The sequence below is a fragment of the Lineus longissimus genome, chromosome 2 (genome assembly GCF_910592395.1).
Source record: "Lineus longissimus chromosome 2, tnLinLong1.2, whole genome shotgun sequence".
Taxonomy (NCBI): Eukaryota; Metazoa; Nemertea; class Pilidiophora; order Heteronemertea; family Lineidae; genus Lineus; species Lineus longissimus.
The window spans coordinates 5,859,523-5,877,593 of NC_088309.1; the positions used below are offsets into that span (position 1 = coordinate 5,859,523).

The window sequence follows — 18,071 nt, forward strand, 5'->3', positions numbered from 1 at the left end:
TTGGGAAGACGAACTCATTTTTTCGAACTCATTTTAGGCTTGGCATTGATTCAGTCCTCTCCAGGGATACCCAGTGCAGTAAAAGAAGCTGAAGTGTCACCCAAGAGGCAATTTCTCAACATTAGCAGTTCACTGAGAAACCAAACCAAACTGTAACATAACATGCAAACAAGATATTCTAATTGCTGTATCTCTGTGCAGGGTGGTTCAGTTTTGATCAAACTTGATTTGAAAATGTCCCTTATAGGATTCGTACATGTCATGCAAACCTTAATGCATGAAAATTAACCTTCAAAGGCAATTGTTGTTCAAAAATATATTTCAGTTGGTAGAAAATACCGTAGTTATGACTTTCAAAACTTCCTTTAACTCGTGGACTTTACTTAAGTTACGCCCTAGTGTGAATTTCTTGGTTTAAGTATATGATATTGCGTCTTACCCTTGACTGGGCCGCGGTGAGGGAGGGGGGACACTAGATACAAATAGATAGTTGCAGGGCATTACTCCACTTAACAGATGGCAGACTTGATCGGACCCTGGATTGTTTTTTGCAGCAACAATTGATGATAATGATATTCTTTTATCATCCAATTGATTGCTTTCTAATTCAGCCAATTACCGTTGAGAGTTTTCTTCTTTACTGCGAACAGGTGAGACAAGAAGGCCAATAATCGTTGGAGTGCGGTGTATATGGTGCAGTTAAAACGATCATTTCCCGGCCGTCTGGTTGTGAGAATGATTTCAGGTGAATGGAAACAATACAGCCTTTTTATCCCACCATGCCAATATTTTCCGAACTCAATGTTTGGGCTGTGAAAAAGTTGTGCCGGTGTAAAAGTAAAAAGTGTCCCCCCTGGAAAAAGTGTCCGGCCCTATTGTATTCTGCAATATGGTTCTATAGAGACCCTGACCGTCAATAGCTCAGAGATTGAAGCGCATAATAGAATCCTTTGTTCCCGGACATTTTAACCTAGGACATTTTAAACTTCTACACCGGGAACATGTTCACTTTTACCAACCTTTCTAGTTACGCGTCACAGACTGAGCTCACAAAATCATTCAAAAATGTTCACTATGCCTACTTTTAAGGTAATGCATAAAACATGGGCGATAATTAGAACAACGACCCTGGACCTTTTATTTATATACATGTATATTATAGTTTGTCCATTTTGCGGTTGATTTGACATAGATACACATTGGAGGATGCATCGATGATAGTGAATTTAAAAGGGAGTTTGCAATGTGCATTAAAAGTCGATAACGTAAGGGCACTTCTGCATGCACTTCTGATGGATTTCCCGAGAAAGTAAGTGTTGTTGTTAAACACTGCATCTAGTCATTAATTCGTGGTAGAATGTTTACATTTTGTCATCCTTTCAAGGACTACAGAAGAATACATGAAGACAAAAATTCACATTTTTACAAAATCTTGATAAGGATAACTTTCTTTTATTCGGGTCTTATTGAAAGGGAAGTTGAATTGCTCAGACGCATGGAAATGACGATAAATGCTCTCGACAGTTCCAACATTATCGTGAAGGACATTTGTACCCGTCAGAATACATATTTAGAGAGGTTAGTACTTGGTGAAAAAGATCTTGACATGCATGCAACTGTATTTCTTCTGTCATATGTGATAGTTCTCCATCATCGCAGTATACATTTGTAATTTATTACAACAAATTTCAAATTAGTTTATAACGAACTTTGACTGCACGGCAGCAATAGACCTATCAATTGAGTTGGAAATGAAAACAAGCAAAACTTTGATTCAGAGAGATATCGCAAGTTAGTGTAGGCTTACTCGTTCATCTACAATATCTCCGCTCCAGAGCTAATCAAACAGCCTCCCTCTGATCATTTGAGCGCAATCAGTTGATGTGGTCTGGTTTAAAGGATTAAATAAATTTATTTTAGGAAATATTCGTGGTAAATGTCTCTAAGAATGGTAAATGTCTCGAGTGGTTGTCTCTCCAAAAGTGATAGTCGCCTGAAATCGCTTCAATATGTAAAAGCATTTGCTCCAAATATGGATTTCCTCCTCACACACCCGGCCCTGGTGCCTAAGGACCATCGCCGACTTCAATTGCACCCAATTAAAAGGTGTGGCAGCTGCTCATCTATTGTTCAGAAATTAATGAGAGTTGCTGTGGCAGTACAGAATACAAATGTGTTTAGCACCAACGCGTAATTTGTGCCCTCTCCGGAAGTATTGTTGGTTTGCCCCTGGTAAAGGCCTATATCAGCATAGGCGTGCCGCGGGCTCACGAAGCATACATGGTGTCCCAAAAAGTAATTTAATTAATTTTCGCGCGACAGTTAATATTAGGTGCGTTTATTTTGGGACATCGTTTGACGATGCAGATGACTCAAAAAGGGGATTTGCACAAAACGACCGATGTGTGAAGTTTGTGTCAACCGTGTTGACATTGAATAAGATTTGGCAGTAATGACTTGTGTAAGGTTATACAAAAAAGCCTTATCTCGCTATAAGATATTTTACTGTGCTGCACACTGCTTAGATAAAAGTGTCAATTTAGGTTACGTAACTTTATAACATTAACGGGTGACCCAGACTAATAATGTGATATGCTTATTACGAGTATCGTGGTGGACACACTTTTTATATATACATCAGCAGTGTGTAAAACTGGTGGACAGTTAATACCTAGATATTGACCCCAACTATTAAAAGCAGTCGGACTCCAGCGAAGGCCCAATGTAGCATCAACAATAACATTGGACCGAAAAAAACCCAAAAGAGGTCATTCGTAGGTTCACTTTCTTCCGAATAATTCCCCGAGGGAAAAAGTTTTGACAAGAGCTTAAAATTCTACAGCCAATCAGATCTCCTTCAAAATGAGGTTAATGCCAATTTCAAGGGTGGGAGTCAGTTCTCTGGAAAACAAAGAACTGACTCTCACCCTTGAAATTGAGATTCACTTTGTTTTGATTGAGATTCACATTGTTTTGATTGAGATTCACTTTGTTTTTAAATAGTTCTAATTGCTTTAGGATTTCAAATTCTTGACAAACCAGTAGTGCCTATGGTCAACCCGTAAACATAATAATATAGAATCCTTTACCGGACACTGTGTCCTTGAACGTTTCAAGCTTTTACACCAAGAGTTCCATCCTGGAATAGGCACATCTAGCGCGAGGGGTTCACCTGTGCCATTCCGACATCGCGGGGCAGTTTCGAGATGATGCAAGTGCGGGAAAGTTTATTGTTTTAGACCCATTTTATTAGGTAACGCGAGATTTAAGCTCCACCAGTGTGAGGGAAACTAAAAAACATCAGGTCATTTAGTCGCTGATGATTTTGATGACTCTTTCGCCAGCACACTGGCGGGGTATCACATTGTTGTAAACTTTTCGACTGAATGACCTGGCGCGCAGCCGTGGAGGCTCATTGTGCACCATTCATTCACCGCCTGTGTTTGTAAAATACAGAACGCGGTATTGTAAACGTCCCACAGTTTGTCAATACTTTGGATTACACTCAGTACACACGAGGCAGGGATAAGAAGCGGATCTGAGGATATCTCCATGAACTTTTGGAACTTTCGTTAACTTTTTAGGTCTCTCAGCAATGCATCAACTTGACCCAATACCACTTCATAGCTGTGTCCTCTTGCGGGACGGCAGTAGGGAGAACTGGCATTCGTCCTAATCTCGGGACCTAATCCACATCTGTCAGGCGTTCGTTCTGATAGTTGGATAAGAGTGAAAAATGTAGGCTCAAAGTACACATGGAAAGGACTTACTCCGAAGGATTTATTAGTTGTAGCAGTGACTTGTAGAAAACCAGGTGGGTCTTTTAGGGAGTACATCTTCAGGAGTAGTGAATAAGTGGTTGTGCCATCGTTAGGATAGACAAGTTCTCAACCAAAAATAGGATACACGTGGGGATTTTGTTTTAGGATTGTCTAATTTCGATGTTGAATTCTCTTGCCTGCTTATTGGAGAGGGAAATTTGTATCAGAGGAGTTATAGCAGATGGTACAAATGTTCTAACACACAGGTAAACACAGGTGTTGGCCAATGTATTGTGGTACACTGAGCTTGCTTTTTACAGTAGCATGTTCCACTTATTTTCTACTCAGTGTGTTCCAAGCTTACCATTACTAACTGTTACGGTACCCTTTGGTTTTACATACAATACCAAATGTTCAGATTCTATTGTTATTGCAATAAGTCTTGGAATATTCCTGTGGTCATTAGTAGAAAATTGAGACCAGCATAGAATTACTCTTGATTGGAGCTAACTATTTGAAATGAGTTGTATGGGTTACGACCACTGCACGAGGATACGAATGAAAAGCACGTGCCGATCTACCGGCGTTCAGCGTTGATATCCATCCCTCATTCGACAGAGACGCGAGGATTGTCACGTACCACTGATAAATCGGCATGGGGAAACCAGGAAACATGATTTAGAATGAAACAAATGAGGCAGAACCAAACCGTGCATCCCTCACCATTGTCTTTCATTCAAAGTTCATAATAGCAGGTTTTGCGATCTGTACTAACGACGAAGAACGAAGGTCTGTGGTGTCATTAAGTCCTGCTAATTCATTTTCGAGACACTCGTTAGTGTCCTGGATACTTAATTGTAAGCAATGCTATATGGTCTTGAAGATCGAGGCCACTCAGTCCAGGGAGTTTTCACAAACCCCCCGAAACGCCAGCGCGAATGCCTCTCCCATTTTTCGACCTCCCGATTACGATGTCAAACACTGGCGTAGGCGTTCACGTTGGCGTTTCGGGGGACTTGTGAAAACTCGCTTGTGTAGAAGGAAACGAGAAATCGTCTATAAAATGCATTAAATGCTTCTTCGTACTACGTCATTCGTAGCGGCTTGCTAAACCTGCCTATTGAGAGGACGATACGGCAAAACCTTGTTCTCCAGTAATTTGATCATCAAGAGGTTTAATTATGTTTTTCAGGGTAATCAAACCATTTTGAAAATATTTAAAAAACTTTTAGATCATACTTAACACGATTACGGTTACCCCATTAGCAAAGAAATATCGCATATCGGTGTTTCTCTCGGTACAGCAGTGTGTAAACCGAAATCTTCACAGTCAAGTTTCATCTGAACTAAATATACTGCACTTTAGAGGCTTGTCCTAGACTTGTCCCTAAACTTCCGACACAAAGATACATTTTCGGTTGTTCAAATTGTCTTAACGCCTCTTCTGGCGGGATGAGATTCGCATCTCTGAAATCGTGGCTCGTAAAAGCTACTCCATCGGCTCAATATGCAGGTCACTGCGGGTGAGTTCTAAATATCGTCAGGCTTAAGTTTTGATGATCCGCATTTCATCACAATTTGAGATACACAAGAATATTTTGTGCGAGGTACTATAAGTGCATCTTGACCCTCAATGTATTGACATTGCTAAGCCGCAAGACAACGCGCAGCGGCGGCTACGGAGGCAACACCGCGGGAAGTTCAGTATGCTTTAAGTGTAGATTAGAGAAGAATGAACGCCTCAAATATTTCCAACCTACAGGGCCTACATTTATGTTGGCTCCTGACAAGATGACGGAGAGAAAAGTAAAGAACTGGCCCACACTCAACTTGGTACACTCGGCAGATTATAAAAGTAATTACGAAAGATGGTGAGAGTGAAAAAATATTATTTTTCGCTTAACATATTGACTTTCCAGTCGTCCCTGGTGGCGTTTTCAAGCTACTTTATGAAGGAGAGAAGAAAAATAGTTATTTTCTACAGCATGTTTCAATACCAGTTAAAGAATTCATGCTAGATAATGAAAATACAAACTGGCAGGGTACAACCACTACAAAAACCTATTTTCATTTTTTAAGTAAGCCTACATAAACATGTATGCACGATTAACATAGACTCTAGACTTCATGATGTAAGGTATACCGATAGTTATATATACACGCGTTATTAGGTTACCTTCACCTGCAAAACTGCTGGCTGCAAAAAAAACGACCCTGAAGATGCGGTGCGGGAGTTCAAATCACAATTGTCATCCCTAAATTCGCATTTTTTGGCGGGTCATTGGTGCGTCATTCGTCGCGCGTAATTTGGCGCACAACTCGGCGCGCAACTCGCCTAAGCTGCGCGTCAATGACGCGAAGCAGGTGTTGTGATAAAAAATTTGCTAAAGACAATTATAACGATTGTGGAGGGTTCACCGATTAATCATCAGGTCCATCTAAAGCCGACGAAGTACTATACATGCTTCCCGAAATTGGTGGCTTGCATTGGAACTAACTTTTTCCCCCTGTCCGTAATTAAAGGCATTCAAGTGTGTTGGTCAACCATGACTATCTCCTTTGTCCCTCCACCATAAGGCCTAGTTTCCCCTTATGACATCACTATTTCGGACACTCAGCGCCCCATTTCTGGAAAGGTGTCTAGATTAAACAGTGCCAGTGAGCTGAATGTTTTTGTACAAAATTAAGAAATTTTACAATTTTACATAATACATCTGGACATGTAATTGGTTTCCCAGCACCTGTAGTGTTGCGTCATTGGCTTGGTATAGACCAATTACGAAGCATATCTGTGAACTGTACAGTTACGTGTAGGACTATACAATTCATTCACTCCTGAATGAAACATAGGTTTTTTTTCGTTGGTAAAATTATTTGCATAAAGTGATTAAAAGATGGGTTCCACAAGCTGTTTCCATAGGCCTACTTTTCACTGAATTGATGATTTCCAAGTCCGTGACAGCAATATCATATGCGTCATGAATATACCAATTGGCAGGAATACGGTTAACCTACTTCTAACGTATGCAGGAGATTTATTTTAAAATTATTTTAAAATACCTGGATTTATAATGAACCGCATTTTACAGTGTTAATGCACTATGTGCAAACGAAGCCTCGTTTTGAATTCAGCGCTTATGCATGGTGAGTTGCGAAATGTGGAAGTAGCTAAAACAACACTTAAAACCACATGCTTCGTTGTGTATTTGGAGATATTTTAGAATAGAAATTGATACCTCACTGTCGGTATTGATTGTCTCACCAAAACCACTTTAATTGGGCGGAGCTAGCTAAGTACAGTGAGATAGGAGGCACTTAAAGAGTAAGTAGAAAGCATTTAAAATCGTTCGAAATACAGTTTACCCGTGAGACATTAACTCGAAATATAACAACAGATATAATTTCTTTTTTGGGGTTTTCTGATTGCATCAACTAACACTTTTTGCCCACTACCAGTAACCTTACCACTCCTCCTTCAATTGGGTGCTGGCATCCCAAAAGGCGGAGCTGATTTTCATAATTAGGGCATGCGTCAAATGACGTCAAATCTCAGACAAAAGCGGAATTTCCAAGCCTCGCCATTAGTGAGGGTTCCTTTGTGATAGACTAGCGCCGTTTGCCTGCCTCCTTTTGCCCTACGGACCAAATGCTGCCTATCTTCCCATTGGGAGATTGACAGTGACGTAACGTCTCTTTTATAACAATGCAATGTCCTTGTAACATTGCCCAGTCAGCGACGACCATTTTTCTGGTACCCTATTTGAAAACGTTACATGCCGTTCATACGATTTTATATTGCGTCAATATGACATAGCTGCAACGCAGGGGCAATGCAGTTTGTGTGACGTGTCGGAGGGAGCGTACTTAAAACTGAACTCCGCTAGGCTAAGGCATACTTAACTCTGAACGTTTCCGCTGGTGATAACCACAAGTAGACATAAGGTTATTGCACTGCCACGGACAGGACACAAGTTGTCATGTGTTTCCCCAATTAGTATTTACATTCTCATTCAAGTTAATCGATTTACAGTTAAAGAATCATTCCAAAGCTGGCAGATGTTGTTACATGTAGCTGTCTATAACATCTTGCTTCAGGGGGCCAGGGTAGTGTCAGGGTTACATAGATAGCGAGGTTAAATCTCAATTAAAACATAATTTTACGACCGCCTCCGATGTAGAATAAAGTGACCTGCCGTGAAGTTCTGATGATATACGTTTGCGACAATAAGAGTAGCCGACTCGACCAAACCCCTTCATCTTGTGTAGCAATATTTATTTGACTGAAAGTGCAGTTTAGAAGATATGACATTTATTACACAAATACATGAAGTAACATAATTCGGTGAAATAAAATAAAGATAACTATCGGGAATTGCATAGCATGAAGCCTTTTTTACGGAAAGCAAAAAGTTATCTCAGCATGGATCTTATTTACAGTGCTAACAGAACATAACGCTTCTTTTCCGAAAACATTCCCGCTTGTACATGTACATTGTATATCTCTACCTGCATGCTATATGCGCAATAAATATTGTCTGGTGATCTTATCATGGCATGCATTATTTATTTTTAGTCGTTGCAGTATAATTTTCTTGTCATATTTCTGCCTCGGTAAAACAAAAACAACTTTCTGTCAAGCGCATTTGGGTTTAGATCGCTGCAGTACGAGCACTCTATCACATCAGCGCCTTTAGATGACGTCTTCACTGTACCGCGACGTTGAACAACCAATCAACAGCGGGTAAACGAATCTTGCCAAAATTGTTGCAGCATGTTGTTTCAGCATCGTCCACTACGAATAACTAACCCGCCCAAGGATATATACAATTTTGAAGCAGCTCAATATCTGTTTTTTTCTGTTCACGAAATTTAAATAGCAGTGTGCTTTCGGTGCATTGGACATATCATTGTGCACAGGTAAAAAAAGAGTGCAGATCCCTAGACAAACAATTCGCTGAATTTCAGTTACGATGGGATTGGCTTTTTGAGAGGCATTTATCTCAATAAAATATTTGATATAATGCATATAGGGAGTATTAATGTAAAAAAGTACTGTTGTCACATTTGTAAGGTCAAGATATTGCTGAAAGGTAGGCCAAGCATAACTTTGCCGAATAAAGCAGTGCATGTTTGTGCAGGGTGCGATAATTCCGGTTTGATTATTCAACCGACCTTACAAAGGCGATATTAGAGCATTTCTCCTTGGGTCGGCCAAAATAATGTCATCGATAGTTGACACAGGATCGACAAATTATCATTGATCGTCGTGTTATCTGAATATCCGAATATCTGTGTGACCCTATTCCCTTTGTATTGGGGGATTTTCAAGCAACCTATATTTGCTCTTCAACTATCGGAGACACTTGACACCGTCATGGGCAGGATTATCATGGTGAATAGTCTACACAGCCATAAATAGGGAGTTTCTGTACGGGCGAATTGCGTCCCCGTATGACGCAACCGTACCGACTTTACGTATGACCGGGTCACAAATTACGTTACGGATACGTCCTACGTGGGAGATGTTTTGATTTGCTGAAACTCACTCGCTTGGCAAACAATCCTTGCTTGAAATGATAAAGGTGCCAATTTTGGTGTTCGGTTTGAACTCTTGTGAATTGCTGGAACTTTACTCTCTGGTATGGCGAGTCCAGAATTTTCGAAATAGGGATGGCGGCAACACCCAGAAACCACCAGTGAGTCAGTGTTATCTTGAAAACAAGGGAGGGTTGGACCTTCCCCCAAGAAAATGTAAATATGCGTTTAGAGGACATTTGAGGGCTAAAGTAGGAGAAGTTTTGCTTTTTGTGGAGAGGCGCTCAAGTCTTGCTGTCCGACAAAAAGAGGGTCGGGAGGGGGGAGCGCCATATGCGCTAGCCACTTATCCGCCGCTTCGTTCGTATGTTCTCTTAGTAATCTTTGCAATCAAAAGCCTCTCGGGATCTGGAACGTTCTTATTATAGATGACTGAGGTCTATGCTTTATTTGAATTAAGAATATCATTGATCAAAATGTCCTGTGGTTTTCCAGGTCAAGCTTTGAGAGCTTCTCCGGATACTGGTTTTGGGTCAGTCTACGCGTGAGAATTTGACATTTTGCTATCAAATGAATACATGACCATACAGTCAGCTGATTTTTAGCAATACATTTGTATCAGAATTTCCTTGCGATATAACTTTACAGCGAGAAAATCGACAATAAATATATCCTGAAGTAATTGCTCAATATCAATGTTTACAAGTATAACAAGCACAATATCGCACAGGTTTCCGGTACAAACATTTGCCCATATAACACATCATTATGATTAAGTCATTTCCATTATATACATATTTTGCCACCTCAGGCCTAATCATTATAACATACACAATATTACAGAGCTGTTATTTTAGCGTAAAAACTTTCTTTTTCGACTTGTGCTTTACGTAAACGTTGGGAAAATAGGGAGTTTTTGCAAAGCCCCCGCAACGCAAACGCAAACGCCCAGACAATATTGTTCAACCTCCTGATAACGATGTTTAACAATGGAATAAGTGTTCGGGGGCGAAAACTCCCGAATGTCTTCTCACGTTCATGTATTCGGTGCAGAATATCACGAGTGTTACATTTTGAGTGGAGTCGAGTGCTACATTTGGTTGATTATAAACCAATACCGTTTGTCATTAAAACCTACTTCTCTTTGCATCATACTTGAAGTTGGCAGTTTCCTTGAGATATTGAAACCGACCAAAGGATATGTATTTCTACATTTCTCCTTGTATGCATTTGTTTCTTTGAAATGTACGTGTAATTAAATATCTACCAACACCGCCGCTAATGATGTCGTCAATGTTTAGCCTCGAAACGTCATACCAACTTTAGTTTGCAGTGTTGAATACAATTGATAACACTGCATCAAATCACATTGCATGGGAAGCTGGCGTACCACGTATCAAGCAAAACATATCTTACTTTTGATTTTTAATAAATTCCTTTTTTGCTTTAATTTAAGTACGATGTGTGATGGAAAAATAACAATTCTCGTGATAGAAAGGTGTCTTTAAAAAAAACTGAGCCGCGTGTTACATTTTTTAATAATATTCGTTCCACACAATATGTCGTGTTTTGTTTACATTATCTGAAAATATGGACTGATTCAATGAACAAAATAAAGGGAAAATGTTATAAAATGTAAAGGTGCCACATGTTTGTTTAACACGAAGTGCAGATACTTTTTAGTTCAATCAAAAACGTTCAATAAAGTTTACAGTGCTAACATCTTCAAATAACGAGATGCTCAACGTTCAGATTGTTGAAACAGCATTCTAACTTGCTATCGGTGCAAAACACTTCTGATTCACAGTATATTTCATTACATGTAAGTGCAATGTGTTGTCAGGACAGTACGATGGTATACTAAGGATATAGTTTTCACGATAGCTCAATGTCTATGTGCAAAGAGTGTTATGGTTGCCTTGGCATGCAAGTTATTTCACTTGCTAGCATTCGCCATTCCTTTCATTACACCTACTTTAAACATTTCTCCCAAAATAATTCCCCAAATTATTACATCGTTTGCTGTCAAAGGTTGTGTAGGTTATCATAATCACCGTGAGCTCACAACAGACGCGGACACCTAGCTCACACCATTTATCAAAAAGCCTCTTACACAAGTGATATTTGTTGAGATAATATACTTATGTCGTTTCTTTCTTTGTGTTTTTCAGGGGAGCCTGCGGTGAAGAGAACCCGTGGCCTCGCAGCATCTACCTGGTTACATCGTTTGGAAAGGTACAGAATCGTGTAGGATAGCCACTTGAGAAACTGTGAATGGCTGAAGTCAGCACAGGCGCGCGTCTTAGAGAGTGTAGTACGGAATTCAGTGTGTATCTCTTACAAATGTCATGTCCAGCGGTAGCGGGCCTCTTGCTGGTTATGTGGTCTTGCTAATGCTGTCCACGATTGTGGTATATGGTTTTCCAGTACACCATGTACCATCAGGGAATAAGCTAGCTCCAACCCCGTCAATTACTTTTTTGAAGAAGACAATGACACGACCGAAATACTCCCCGTTTCGGGAGAATAAGGAACTGTATTACTTAAGGAACGCGATTATCGGGAGTTTAAAGGGTGTTCCAGATGTACTATCTGAAAGCTCAGGAAAAAGCAACAATATGAATGTGATACATAAAACGGGTAGTAGCCTAGTACAAGTGGACTCTTCTGTCGAAAAGGTACCGAGAGGCGAGAATAATATGAGCGCTTCCGGTCTGAGGGTACAAAAACGATGTGTTGACTGCTCTGGGAGGGACGATGACGTCACGACGGAGAGGCCAGTGTTTATGTTTGATCCACTTGCAACTGCTGAAGTTGAAAATGTTGATGAAATGGAGGGGGTTCCACCGACGAATAACTCTTTAATAATTCTTCCATTGATGGCCATTATTGTATTCATTGGGACTGTTTGCGCCAAATGTTGCCGCTGGACGCAGAAAGACGTTCGCGATGTAGGTTTCATCGTCGAGGCGAAACCTTTGAAAAAGAACACAATTGCAAAAGGCATCATGCAGATGCATAATTTCGGTTTGACAGCAAGGACAAATCGCAGCAAAAAGAGTAAAAACCTTGGTGTGCGGGCACCAGAACAATTCATGTTTCTTCCACTGTTGCTCGGTCAGTCCATAACGGTAAGACCCAATAATTCCCTCTACACCAGGGCTAAGACTCCGCCGAAAACTGTAAGTAAGCGTACAGGTTCTGGGCGACAGCTCCAATCGCTGACTGAAACTTACGATCCTGGTAACGATGCCAGTGAGGATACCGACGAAGAAAAGCCATTTGTTGGGCCTGGTTACAAGAGACAAACCTCGAGTCAGCCAGGAGAGCTTGCACTCAGGAAATCTGTGTCCCCGCCAAGTAGGGGAAGCAAAGGCAGCAAAAGTAGCAGCAAACGTAGTAGATCCACAAATCAGGGTAGCCTTGACTGCCCTGACATCGAATTGGATTCTTCCGAGGAGGAAAGGCTCGAGTTGGAAGAACAGTGTAGGAGGGGATTGGCCGTGTTAGCCCACATCAATCCAGTACCGCTGGCCAGTAAGCCGCGCAGGTCATCGCTCGCTTCTCGTAGTACATGCAGCTCTGGCTCAACCAAAATATTTTCCGGTCAGAAAGTCTCGGTGCAAGTGGATGTTCACGAGGGCGCGTCGGGTTCAGCACACGATCTCAAAGTTCCTCGCGAACAGCACGGTTCCAGACACTCCAGCGCTGACGCTTGCGTCGACACTCATGATCTTATTGAACACATTGAGGATTATTACGGTGTCGATATCAGAGCATTTATAAACTTATGGCAGCAACGTCGACGCTTTGCGAATATCAGTGATGCAGTAGATCTGCCCACTGCAGCAACTTACGCCAGGCATCATGAAATCACACGATCCAAATCGTGCAAGTACCCTAAAAAATCCAAGCCATACTTGAAACGCCAAGTGTCATTCCCCTTAGACCTTCCACAATCCCTGGATCAAGATTCCCATCCGCCTATCCAAGGTTCTACACCACCGATGATTTCACGTAGTGTCAGTACAGTTGAGGATGACGTATTTACAATGCCAGAGGAAACACTGCAGATCACTCCAGTAAAACACCGGCAAAGCAACTGCGGAGTCCAAATTAAAGAGACTGTCGAACTCAGCACCATTGCAGTTCCCGATGGTCCAGAGTCGTTTATGCTGGAAGAACTCAGCAATCTCCCGCTCTCTCCGGCCATCTCCCACCATTCCATTTGTGACGACAGTGGCTATCATAACCATTCGTTTTCCAAACTTGTGACCTCCCAACCGGGACCACCTCTCCACAGAACATCCTCGGACGACTCTGCTGTGGCTACTAACCTGGCCAGTGAGTCCTCTCAGTCGAACCCGGACGGATCTCCACGAGAAGGATCTAACACTGTTCGTCATTCTGTTGAAGGGTGCGTCGTCTCGCTCTCTTTGTCTGATCTCACCTTGCAGGATAGGCTAAACAGCCAAGACGGTCAAGATACATGTGCCAGTGATTCTATGCAAAGAACACCAAGTTTGCAGATGCTTGTCGACTGCAAGGAGTCGTCACAGCCGCTAGGTGCTAGTTGTCATGCTCAGGACCATGCGCACGAGAATGGTGTTTTCTCTAAAAGTGGCCATAAACCAAAGCTAAAGGATATAGCAAACCATGTGAACATGTCATCAGTAGGTTCAAATGACATGTCGAACGATACCGAAAAACTCCTCGGTGACAATCCGACTGATGGATACAACGCCGAATCCTCGCGCAAACACTCAAAAACAAGAAGTGGATTATTCAGTTCGGGGAAGGAGGTTCCGGTTTCCTTCCACTTAGGTGAGCATGGTGACGGTCAACATGGCTGCGACAGGGGTGGGGAGGACGAAAGCTCGGACCACGACGAGTCGTTCGATTCGTCCCCTAACGCTCCCCTTCTACACTATTCAATCATAAAATCGCGAGCGAGCAGCGAAAAATCCACTGACAGGGACTTGGAAAACAACAATGAACACTTGGTATAACCGAAGTGGAGTTTTACTGCCAATTTTTTACTTCCATTTTTCCCAATTTTTAAACATCCTTTCCAAAATACTGCTTTATATGACTGTTAATATTGTATGTATTGTGGCGCGAGTGTGTCATGATATTGTAACTTTTTCAATTTTAAGATTTATTTTTGGGTCTTAAGAAATATGCAAAGGATACTTTTCTACATAGCCTGTAAATACATGTATAGGAACTTTCCAGACATACTGGAAGTGTTATTTTGAGGTAATTCATTTTGAAGTTTTCTTGGATACAGGTAATCTCTGGTCATACTCACTAGGTACATATATATCTTGATTAGAGGAAGTTTTTATGTAGTAAAGGCGGACACACTATTTCATTATTGCTGCAAACTGTGAGTCCACCTGTATTCCAAGTGATATGGTCGTCACGGCTTCTGTCAGCGTGAGTTGAGCTCTCTACACGCTCAACCTGCTTTCTCTTTCGTGACTGTGCTTGGTCAAAGTGAACCAACAGCTTGTGACATTCGGCTCTAAAAATGTTTAAGACAGCACCCTTTGGAGTTCTGGGCTCGCCAATGAATTTTCATCTTGGTCTTTAAGTATTGGAAGCATGCAAAGAACATCGGTTGCTGACCATGCTCTCGAAATTCTGCTCGTTATAATCTTTATCATTCCCTCCAAGAACTCCAAAGTTACTGTCGAAAAGATTAACTTTAGCGCTCTTGAAAAGAACTTGACTTTTAGTGGTAACACTTCTTGGCAATATTTCGGAAGATCATTCTTTAGAACTTCAGGTGTACTCTGTAGGCAGCGAGCATAGCAATTGCTTTATATTGCTTTATAAAACCTCTTTTACATTTAGTGTGTCATCTCCAAGATACTAAACAAACTTTAAACTTTGCCATGTCATTTCTAAAGACCCTTTGGAGCTTGTATGACCATGTTGGACAGGTGCCATTCTCCACATTATTCGTGTCGTGGAACATTACACCGGCTTGATAATCCACACTGCTTAAACTATTTCATTTTGGTGCACTCATGTAACAAAACCGTTGGCTGTCGAATTTAACTCCGTCAAGTCAAGTTTCTTCCTCGTGATATTATTCATCATCATTACAAATCTGTATTCAGACCAAACGTGCCCACCCAAACCGTTATGCTTGTCAATGTTACATGTACCTTTGCTTAGTTGGGTTGCAGTTGTTGCAATCGACAATGAAGAATTGACCTATACCCGTGCCTGGCATAGCCATCACTGACTACATTGTACATGGATGTTCTAAACATTGCGATGCTTATACCTGGTATTGGGGGAAAAAGCAAGAGAGTGTGTCAATCACTTTGAAAGACATCAGATTACAAAGGAACAAGTACATGTAGTATGAAGAAAAGCTCGGCTGTTTTCTTTGGTACAATCCAACCTGTATAGGCTGTAAACAAACAACATTTGAAAAGTGCGATGTCGCGTGTGATGCATTATCATGCAAGGGTCCGTCACTTCATTGCATTATTGGATGAGGTGTTTCTCTTAATAAATTAACTGCTGTGCATGTTCCCCTGAAATAAATGTCAACTGTTAAACATTATTTGTAGTCTTTCAGATAAGATACGCCGAGGTTTACCGTACTAAGGGGAAAAGGTTGAAAAGGGTAGCACTTTAAAACAAAAGTAGGAATTTTTAGGACACAACCAGCTATTCTTTACCAAAAAAAGTGATCGTCTGCTGGTTGAATGAGAGGAAAACGTTTTACCCCAATATTTTGCTCATCCATGTTAATCAGTGATTCGTCTTTTTCGCTAGACGATTGGGTTCCGATCTATTGAATCGCTTCTATCCCACAGCCGGCTGTGAATATAAATGATTCACTAGATCGGAACCGGATATAATTGGACGTAGTATACGCACTATTGCTCAGATATGATAATTATACAATGTTTAGTTTGTTCATGAAACTAATGATTTAAAATTTCATGAACAAGGATAGAAGTTCTTTGCCCAGAAACCTACCAGTTACGATTATGTCTCTTATTGCCAAGACGTCAGCAGTTATACGCAAAGTGACTGAAACGGGTGTTCAGAAGTGTTGCACAACTTTGTAGCAATTGATAAACTTGACTCTCAAATTACACGTCTAGAACCCTAAGAATAGAATTTTCTCATGAACGCTTTTTAAAATGTACAAGACAATTAATGCACAGACAATTAACACAAAACATGACACCCCATGCAATTCGCCCCCTCCATTCCAGAGATGTAACGATTTATGTCTTGACAACTGGATAACCCGACCAGGTCAGCAATCGGCTTGGGCTGTTTCCAGAATCAATGATGTAAATCAAGCTATTGCAACCCTTAATGCTTGATCACCGTTATCCGTAACATTTATTTTAAAGGGCCAACTGGGCATAATACTTGTTGGTTTTTCCGTACAAAACTGACTTCCAGCAGGCCCGCAACTTCTCCAAATAGGATCACTAAAAAATCCTTGAACAGCAATAAACAATGCAATAGAACGGCGGGAAGCCTTTGGCCTGCCGGAAATTTGCAAGCCAGGTCCAAAACTGCCTCACAACACTGGCGAAAAATATCAACAAAAATAAAAACTAGCCTAGTGTGATGCAACCAATGGCGGGGCATGGTGTCAAGCAGGGACATTATCCACCGGGATAGGTAAATCCCACGCCCAAATTGTCCCTTTAACTCCTAATAAACTTGCTGATGAAAGAAAAAAGATAATGCTCAGTAGAGTCAACACTGGCGTTTGTCACGTAACGCCGATTGAGCAAGTTGGCCCTGGTGTTTAAAATCAGGGTACTTGTAACAAGCTGTGTCGAAATGGTATGTTATAAATCCTTCCGAATATCAAGTTTCATTTTATTGTTAACATTGATTTGGTCTAAAAAAATATCATTTTCGTACCACTTGATGTTTTGTCGTTTTGTTCATGTCGAGTTATGTGACGATGGCAAGCCGAATTTATCCTTTTCCGCCTCGCGCAAGTACGCGCTCCATCAAATAGGATACAGTCGTTGGGTCGATATTTGTGCTGCAGTCTACTCGGCTTGTAAATCAGCGTGACGTCACCATGGATTGCCTTGCCTATCCTTCTTTGGCAAAGGGGTGAAACCCGTTCCAGATCGCTGCCATTCAAAGGTTAAGAGAGAGGAGTATACCTATACTTGAATAATTGGTAGAGGATTGGTCAACTACCGTCTTAATGTTCAGCCGAGTACTGGTTCATCATGTTGGTGATGCTTGCACTCTGCAATACAGGTCACCAGTATTCGGGCATCAGCGGCTTGAACGGAAATTAGTAGTTATTTCAGACCCGTTGCCAAAAGCAGCAGTCAAACACCTTAAAGTACTTTACTGGCACCAATGTTTAAAATGATCGTATCCTGGCCTTTTGGATGTGACCTTGTCTTCAGGCCATCTTGGGTTGAATAGAAATGTTATCAAGCGGAACTCGGAATCTCTCTGGATAACACTGTAATGATAAAGATGATTTGTTGTGTGTTTTGGTCACAACGTTGTTCTCGACAAACAATAGTTAGTGAAGGACAAGGATGTATTGGTATCATTTCATCAGCCAACAAAATAGAGATGAGGAATATCTGTATGGCGAGAAAGACTCGGATCCGAGCGGCTCGTGTTTTTGTGTTTGAATAATATCGGCCAAACCGCTACCAGAACAAAATGAAGAACACCATGTCCCCGATGTCCTTAACCCAATTGGTCACTGTCAGTGTTATTGATTCTGCTTCATCATTCCGGCTT

The 18,071-nt window shown here is 41.2% G+C and overlaps 1 protein-coding gene across 5 annotated transcripts; it reads left to right on the forward strand.

Annotated features, from left to right (window-relative positions):
• The first annotated feature begins 1,232 nt into the window (after positions 1-1,232).
• Positions 1,233-17,215, forward strand: LOC135503533 (uncharacterized). Of its 5 annotated transcripts, none has more exons than XM_064797148.1 (2): positions 1,233-1,309; positions 11,468-17,215. In XM_064797148.1, exon 2 carries the CDS (start codon positions 11,645-11,647, stop codon positions 14,303-14,305), a length of 2,661 nt encoding a protein of 886 aa, XP_064653218.1. In that variant the 5' UTR covers positions 1,233-1,309; positions 11,468-11,644; the 3' UTR covers positions 14,306-17,215. The 5 variants fall into 5 exon arrangements, with proteins under 5 accessions (XP_064653218.1, XP_064653236.1, XP_064653214.1 ...); XM_064797166.1 differs by lacking the exon at positions 1,233-1,309 and adding an exon at positions 1,517-1,578; XM_064797144.1 differs by lacking the exon at positions 1,233-1,309 and adding an exon at positions 3,445-4,027.
• The last annotated feature ends 856 nt before the right edge of the window (positions 17,216-18,071 follow it).